This window comes from Pomacea canaliculata, linkage group LG2 (assembly GCF_003073045.1).
Source record: "Pomacea canaliculata isolate SZHN2017 linkage group LG2, ASM307304v1, whole genome shotgun sequence".
In the NCBI taxonomy this organism is placed as follows: domain Eukaryota; kingdom Metazoa; phylum Mollusca; class Gastropoda; order Architaenioglossa; family Ampullariidae; genus Pomacea; species Pomacea canaliculata.
The window spans coordinates 26,907,848-26,916,954 of NC_037591.1; the positions used below are offsets into that span (position 1 = coordinate 26,907,848).

The 9,107-nt window shown below is 37.9% G+C and overlaps 1 protein-coding gene across 4 annotated transcripts in view; it reads right to left on the reverse strand.

The window, feature by feature from the left end:
* LOC112557460 overlaps positions 1 to 7,500 on the reverse strand; it is a 34,622-nt gene extending 27,122 nt beyond the window's left edge. For 3 of the 4 annotated variants that reach the window (XM_025227332.1, XM_025227331.1, XM_025227330.1), the window contains exons 1-5: positions 7,453 to 7,500; positions 4,270 to 4,359; positions 3,230 to 3,302; positions 903 to 1,220; positions 340 to 398 (exon numbers count right to left, since the gene is read on the reverse strand). In XM_025227332.1, the coding sequence (XP_025083117.1) occupies positions 340 to 398; positions 903 to 1,220; positions 3,230 to 3,302; positions 4,270 to 4,302 (483 nt within the window). In that variant the 5' untranslated portion in view covers positions 4,303 to 4,359; positions 7,453 to 7,500. Of the gene's footprint in view, positions 1 to 331; positions 399 to 902; positions 1,221 to 3,229; positions 3,303 to 4,269; positions 4,360 to 7,452 lie in introns of those variants that run through there. The other variant, XM_025227333.1, reaches the window with a different exon arrangement.
* Between the last annotated feature and the right edge of the window lie 1,607 nt (positions 7,501 to 9,107).

Below are 9,107 nucleotides of genomic sequence, written 5' to 3' on the forward strand. Positions count from 1 at the left end.
GTTGAATGGATGAAGTAATCATCAGCAGATGGAAGGGACCGACTGGGGTGTCATTAAATGATGATAACATTATTGATGATGACTGTGACAAAACATAGTCTGGAAATTTCGCACTTGTAATTTATTTTGTCGTGTATATATAACTGTTTGTTTCAAAATGGATTTGAAGTTGGTATAAAATCCATGTTTTAACCGAATTGCCGTGACAAAGAGAAATGTCAAATTAAGCAGATGTGATTAATCAACAGCAACTACTACTTTTGTAATCAACACAGAATACGTAGACACAAGAGAAATTCGATATTTTTATACATTTTTAACGACATTTTACCTTCATACCTTAGCTGTCGGGTACATGTTGATGCGTGGCTCAGTCTCATTTTTCGTTAAAAATGTTCCTGATCATAAAAGCAAGAAAATCAAAATATCATAGAAAACATCTAACATTTCATAACAGTGATACCTGTGCTCGCTTCCTTCTTCACTCATAAATTAAAATCTTCTACTTCTCCTGAATCAAATAATTAAATAAATGTGTGAGTATCAAACATACTTTCATCTATTTATGTAAGAAGAACTACGATGCAAGTTTTTATTCCCCATTTCCACTATATTTGTGGTTCACTGGGTTCCACGTCACATTTTCCTTTGGTCTTAAAGCTGATGAATAAAACTGTAAACATTGTTTAAACCTGTGGTCAGCACTAAGCAATCTGAGGCAGATACAGAAGCTGTGCCATCTAGACTTAGAAAGCAACGACGGGTAAATCCTCTGTATAAAAGGAGAAAATCTGAACATCTGACCCATCCAGTAAATAGTAATGTTAACTCAGCATCATTCTGCTAAAGTCTGCCATCGTGTAAACTATGTATATGGCAGATTCTCCAGACTATCCTCTCACCTTCATTCTTCCATCTGCCCTGTGCTATATGATGACGTATTGTTAGGTTCTTTCGAGTGTAGATGTCAAACGGATCCATTGACTCTCCTTCCAGTCCAGTCTTCCAAAGTTTTCTAGTACTACCCATCGAGACACCTCTTGGTTCCAATGCCAGTCGTCGCTCCTCATACTTCCTCGTTAGGATCTCATCGGCGGCCTCATATCTCTCAGCTGGGAGAAGCTTTTGTTGCAAACTCGCCTGAAAATGCTGCTTTTGTCGCTGCCACGCCAGTTTTTTCGACACCATTTTTGCGTAGGCCTCCTCCTTGGCCTGATTGCCTGCCCAAGCGAAGTGATTACTTGTTGAGGTGACAATGTAAAGTGCTTTGAACATGGGACGGGGAGAAGACTTATAAGAGTTGTTGTATGGCTACCGCAACACAAGCCATTTTCTTGATAGTGTAAAGACAATTGTGCTACTTGTTAAGTCGTATAGGTTTAAAGATAATAAAAAACACTGAGATTTTGTTAGAAAATAGAAAATAAATTCTGTACGGTTAATATGAGCTTTTCTGCAATATTTGCAAACAGGGTGTGGGGCAGATTTTAGGAGATATGAAGAAAGAAAAAAATGGTCACATGAGAGCTATTACAGTTATAGATACACTCATTAAGTAATCTTTCATGTCCATTCACTATGATCCTTATGCAAAGAAGAGAAAACAAATGTGTAGAATTTCAGAATATGTAAAGTAAATGTATAAAAGTGTAACTGCTTTGTAATGTATATCAAGTGAAAACATGTTAATGCTCGAATGTTGTGGCCATTTTTAAAAAAGATGAAAATAATGTTCTGGATAAAAACAAAGATTGTTAATGTAAGTGGGGAAAAGTGGAATAAATAGGTTTCAAAAGTGGTCTGGCCAAAAACAGCAGCATTAATAATATAAACTCAAATAGTGTTGTTCTTCATAGGAACACTATTCAGAAAATTAATACAGATATGTAAGTCGTTTGTGTTTCAGTTGCCAAATTATGTTATATCCTATATTTCATGCAGTACTTGAAGTTTATGCAAGATATTACTGGAAGTTGTTTTTCCTTCTGTACTCCAGTTAAAATACTATCGCACATGCCATACTCAGTTACAACAAAATCTTACTAAAATAATTTCCCCCCATGGATTCATTGTGAAAGTACTAAAGTGTATGCGATACTAAACTTTGCAGCATCATTGAAAATTCTTCTAAGAAAATGTACAAAGTGTACAAAGAGTAGGATGTGTGCTTTAAGTATCGCTACGTTACACGTCATCTTCGAAAAGCTAAATTTTCTAATTGTAGTACTTTACTATTGTCAGTACTAGATTGAACGGTCGTGCGGTTATCTTCAAATGTTTTGTTGGTGAGAGACAAACATACTCAAAGATCATGATTACTTGCAACGCAATCCTGAACAAGTAATCTGGTTGTTTATTGTGACTAATTTCCAATATTTCTGTACATGTTGCTCAACGAAATCTGATTCTCACAATTAAACATATGTGGCTTAGTACTTTAAGAACAATATTATTTAATATTATTCTACGCACATGGAGCAAACTAAATTGATCTTCCAAGGAATCTGCAAACTGTTCCGACCGTTGTATTGTTTAGATGTTAAGGGACCAGCTCTGACGTAGCAGGTTATTCCCGCCAAGGTTCGAGATTTTCCAGGACTTACTGACTAGAGTTCCAAATCGTCATCGTTGAAATAAGATAATAAATAAACGATTGTGCTTGTCAGGCGCTATAATTTCCAGAATATGTTTATGTTGTCTCTACCTACCAGAATCTGTTAACTCGGACCACTGGAGTTTGTCTTTGATATCTTAAACACCAAGTATGAGCCCTAAGATAATTTTTAAGTGTCTACCCAGCTTGTTAAGTGAACCATTCCTTCAATATTCACTTGAATCTCAACACAGACTGAAAGTGGAGTATCAGGTGTAATGTAGGATTAACCACCATCAGAAGGATTAATGAAAGTGCTACATAAATGCATGTTAAATACGCTCTCGTGGAACTTTCAGAGTCATATCTAGTCCACAAAATTCCTGTTTATATACTTCATTGCCTTTTTTAGCGACGTGTCCAGCTTATTAATTTCAACTGTTATTTTTAAAAGTGCTGTGCACCACTAGCCGGATCGCTGGGATGCAAATCCAACGAGTATACATACTTATGTACTGGCTATGTGACATCACGACACTTAGAGATCATTTTACGGTTTTCTGATGTCTGAACATTGAGATAAATAACACGTAACGCAATAGATATGACTGGAGCTTCTTAACACTAGTTGTGTACCTGGTTTTACTGTGGCCTTTTCAACACGACTTCCAGTAGTAAGTGGTGTTGTGTATCCAGCCCACTTTTCCCCCTTTATTTGCGGAGAGAACAAAAATAAAGAAACAACGTGAAACAAGGTAACAAACATATCAGCGAATGTAATGTGCTAACATGCCCCTTTTGTCCATCTATTGCAGGGATGGCGAACCTATGGCACGCGTGCCCAAGGTGGCACTTGAAACGATTTTGTGCGGCACGCGACGAAGCTGATGGATTTTTTAAATTTTCAAATTATCATAAGTAATAGCCTTCAATTTTTTCAGAAAACTGTAAATAATATTAAAGAAGTGATGTTGGATCATATTCCACATAATTTTTTCATATTACTTTTATTAACTTGGGTATCATATGACATAGCGTCATAGCGCATAATAAATTTTGAATAAGACAAATCTCGTTTTTGAAAGAGTTCTCCTTAGCTCCAGCCATTTTTCAGATTCTGAAAACGCCTCGGTCGTACACAAGGAGGTCCTACGTTGTTCGCTAGCGTTTCAGTCAATAATTTTTAAAAATAGTTACCGTAACATGTCATTTTCAAACATTGAAGAATACATGGTATACCCCAGATACCAAACTGTTATCATCTACCTCACAACAGCAGAAGTCGCATTGATTGACCTGCCCCAAGACTTCAAAATCTGTAGGTCAGGATAATAACGTTGAATAAATAAGTATTATTTTATAATTTATAATTTTATACTAAGCAGCTTTATTTTTTCCGCGCAGCAAACTTACTGTTTACTAGCTGTAGCACTTCGTTTCTATAGCGGCGTCATTAAGTAGACCGACTTGGCACGCAGCAATTTTTATTGCTTTGAAATTGAAATAATTGGCACTCGGACTGAAAAAGGTTCGCCATCGCTGATCTATTGTATTGTATGAGTATTGTCCATCCACAATTGGTCTGCCAGTACATGTATTCATTGCGTTAAACAGTGCTATACCTCACCTACATAGTTGTGACTATAAGTATGTTAAGGCCGTCACTGATTACTCACCGTCTGGAGACTAGAAGGCGGCTCATCAGCCATGTTGTCACTTCGTCCGCCGTCAGCTTACAATGTCAGGGTAAGTAACTCATCTCCTTCCTGTTGGGCAATGTTTGATGATTGATAATAAGTCAGAAGCAAAAGAAATATCCGAAACATTCTGTACAGTTTGATTACAAAATAAACATTATATATATGTGTGTGTGAGAGAGAGGGAGCCGACGAGAGAGTTTCCTGTTGCTTTGGTCAAAATATCAAGGGAAATAGTCACTTAAAGGGCACACTTTGCTTGCAGTTGAAGGACTGGCCAACACCATTCAAGAACTTGCCGACCTGTTTGACAAATCATCAGCTTCACAATCTATGGGAATAAATGAGAAAAAACTTAATGTATTTGTTTTGGTGATACTACGATAAGTCATTTCGTTTCTCTCACAGAATCTACTTCAGCGAGCATGAAAGCGAGAAACAGTCCTACGGAAACCCTTTGATGACAGTAAATAATACACAAGGGCAGGTAAGTATGAACACGTTTTCAGGTCATAAGAAAGTGCAATGAAAATCATGAAGTAAACAACACGATGAGGCAGGAGAAGAAAGAGGCACAAAAGTATGACTAGATAATATCCAAGACTAGATATGCTTGTCATTGAGAGGATCAAAGAAGATGGCAGAATAACATAGAAAGTAAAAGCTGGTATGCAAAGGTAGTTTTAACTGAATTTACATTCCAAAAGCCAGTTTTTATTATTACTACCACTGGTGGTTAGGAGACCCTTGGAACATTTTAAGATCATAAAGTTTCTAAATATTTTGTATTGATTTCATTTGCATTTACAGTAAACAACACGATATAACAAAGGCTTAAATATGAAATGATTAATATTCTGAACTGCGATATAAAGCACCTTTTGGTCAAAATAACACAGTTTTATAAATGATTTAGTTCATAATGTAAATATTTCTACAGTGATAATTCTTTCACCGACATATTTAATAATCAGGTTTCATATGCCAGTCATAGCCGTAATATATCTTTAGATAAACAGTCGTTGTCATAGCTTAATCGGTTTGATAATATTTATAGCGCATGTGCGTGTTAGCGCTTCCACAGGTAAATAGCACTTTAAATGTTTTATTTTGTTCAGAGGACGAACTGAGCGTCCAACGAATCTCTTAACGAATCTTGTGGATGATCGCTAACGTTTTTTTCCTAATAAAGAACCTAAAGGCACTCAGACTGTCGCTAATTGTGTGAGTGTGAGGGCGGGTAGACCTGAGATACCAGCAAGCTTTTGACTATTTTCGCAAAGCAGGATGTTGAAATCCTTGGTATTTTTAATGGGATTGTGTTATCCACGTAGTGGTCAGATAAACCACTGATCAGAGACAATGTCAGCAAAGTAAAATCTATTTAAATGAACTGGTCTTACTTCACAAATAACGATGATTGCACCCCGGTGAAGCATTCCCATAACCATAATATACGGCGACCAGTTATTTGATCTTCTCGAACAGAAAGTGCGAACACAGATCTTAGCTTCCCACGTACACGAAATGTTACATTTTAATTGGTTGTTGCATTGTGGCCATTGCGCACAGACGTAAACAACACGGGACATTGTACTCCGAGTTTGAATAATGTACAGAACCTAGAGTTTAAGATGATTTCTTTTCTGATGTAATAAACGCTAATACGCGGTTATCCACAAACAAGAGAACATTCTTCAACCACAAGTGTGTGTTTGTGTGTGTGCACGCTAATGGTGTAATATGTGCGAAAAGCGACTAACATGTTGGGTAATATGAGTGCATATTTATAATCAACATTGAAACATTTCATGACATGTTACACGTGCCTAACAGACAATGAAAACATCGCAACCAGATGAAGATGTAAAACGAGCTGAGACATGTATGATACAAACCGGCAATTATGTGGTTCCCAGTCACTTAATCCCCAGACACTTAATCCCCGACACTTCATCCCCTAGACTTTTAATCCCTAAGCACTTCATCCCCAGACACTTAATCCCTAAACTAAATCCTTAACTATAAAAATTATGAAGTCAACGAAAAATTTAATTGAAATTCAAATAATTCAAATTCAAATCATGCTATTAACTTCAACGTCATTTGAACATCTACAACATTAGTTAAAGTTCATATAAGTTAGTAAATTTAATGTTCTTCAACAATATGATATGAAAATTGTTCTTGAGTGTTCGCGAGGTAATTGCTGTTAATCAATATGAAAGGTAAGCTAATGATCGGAGGTACAGAAGACGATCCATTGACTCATATCTCTCTACAATGTTGCTAACTCAGCGTATTTCCTCTTTGCACGTTTCTCTGTGCCGGCGCATGATTGTAGAACAGACGCCTTGTGTAGCTGACAATCCTTACGTAGACCATCAAGGAATGTCCACATCGTTGGGTGATGTCAGGAGAAGAGAGATTGAAGGGCGTGATGCCAACCCTCCACAGAGTTGTTTGTGTTATAGAGGCATTGAACAATGCTTTATAGAAGAATCAGTGATTAGAAATTACTTATTGCTCTATACAGGAATAAGTGTGTGGGGATGACGTATTCTAATTCAATGCTTTGACAGAAGCATTACATAATGCTTTATAAAGGATTGAGTGCCTGGGGATTAAGTGTCGGGGATGAAGTGTCTGGGGATTAAGTGACCGGACACCCAATTATGTACACCCACCTAAAACTGATAACTGTATTGATTGAACATAAAACAATATGGCTGACTCGCCAGCCTGCAAACATCATACCAAGACGCAGGAAGGACCCAGGACGTCCCATAATTCTAATCACGACAGGGAATACATCAAAAAAATAATAATAAAAAAAAATTATGCATACAGTAAGAACTGAAGCATGTTTCTTGCTCAATTATTTAAGTGAGCCATGATCCTCTCCTAAACAAGAATAGCAAAACTAAAAATTCTAAGACATAAAACTAGTTCACCACCGCCATCTTGGCTACGTATCAAATCTTTCAAACTGTACCTGCCGAGCGTATTGTCACTGAGTAATAATAAACCAGGATAATAATAATAATTTATGTTAATAACCAGGAATGAGCGGTAAAACAACGAGACAGTACATTCTGGAATCTTAAGAAATCATACCAGACAGTGTCGGCAAACTGAAGTAACGATAAAGCAACTGCTTACCTACTCGCAGACTCCCTGTCAAGCTCGGACAAGGCTGCTGGGAGCGAACTACTCAACTCTGATTTCTCGAAGTTATTTATAGATGAGATCACCACTATCGGGGTTTTCCGAACCTCAGTCAAGTCATACATCTAGATACTGTACACTGAGTTTATTAACAGGTGTAATCCAATCTGTTGGAGTTTCCCAAACCTCGCTCGAGATGAACATCCAGATAAAGTACAGATGAAGATGAGTCTTATTCTATTCAGCACATAGGTGTATGGATATTTACAAGCTTCAGCTCATTAATTAAAGATGCGTTTTGTTTTGGCGACGACCTTCACCATCACACTAAACAACTCTGACGACTCTCTTACTGATGTTTGGATACATGGACTTCATGGTTAGCAGAAACAGACGCTTGACTGTTACGAGAAGTGCTTACTGGTATGTCACGAGTGTGGCGACCGTGATGAATACAAAGTCCTTCCGGAAAGAGAAGGTGAAGAAAGATGAGTGAGGGACGATGCACGCCCAGAAAAAGAGGAAAGGAGGAAAGGAAATAATTCATAATGACAACAATTTCACTCGGTCATCGAATCAGCGACAGTGGTTTGCAAAATAATTTAGCAATTTAATTACAACCACCTAAGCCGTAACGACAGTAATCAAACCTGAGACACAAGATGACAAGTTTTTCAGTTCCCTTCTCCTGCCCTGTCGCCTCCTACCAGACTAAAGCTACTTTAAGCACTTTATGTAGTTAATCAGGATTTGAGATGCACTTCACATATCTAACGCTGTCACACAAATTGCTGTAAGCTATATTGAAATATGAGACCTTGATCTCCGCCGTATCACTGGCCAAATTCCTGATCCGTGTACTCATCGTATTGTTTTCCATCTCTCTGACTCCTAACATCCGTTTCTTTTGTAGCTGCTGTCGGGCTTGTGTGATAAGCGTTTTAATTGATCAAGCAGCCCGTGATAAGAGGATGTCATGATAAAGACCCTTCATGTAATCTCTCAGTCGCTACTTTATGTGCCTAGTGATGTTCGTTGGCGTACATCTCGAGAACAGAAGGCGAATGAGGGAAATTTCACCAGATTTGAATGAACGTGTCTGGCACTGAGCTTTACTCTTTACTAAAGATGCTCCTCACTAGTCCTTTAAGAAAGTTTATAGTGAAGGGATTTTAAATTAGAAAATCAAAGTTACCTCAGCAGGACTGTTTATTGTTAAAGGTGTTTCCTGTTTCCTTATTACACTAAAGGGAATGGATGGATAGATGTCACAAAGCTAGATAGTGTGTGTGTGTGCGTACTTTTATGCAGTGTATATGTACGTAGTGTGTGTCTCTGTGTTCCCCTCTGTAGTGTGTGTGTGAGTGCGCGTGGCTGCCTAGTTGCAAGCCTGTTTACCCAGTGTCCCCAAGTATAAACTACAATGTAACCCTACCTAAAAATGTCACCGCAAATCTTGCAAACATTAACCTTCTTAGCTCGATGGCCACGACAACACTTCTCTAACGACAAATTCAGACCGATACATCTGACGTGCTCAGCGGTGCGCATCCACTGAGTGACGTCACAACAGTGTGTCACAAGTGTAGGAACTGTGAACAGCACACTAACCTATATCCGGAACAAGGCTCCTCACGTCACTTGCCACT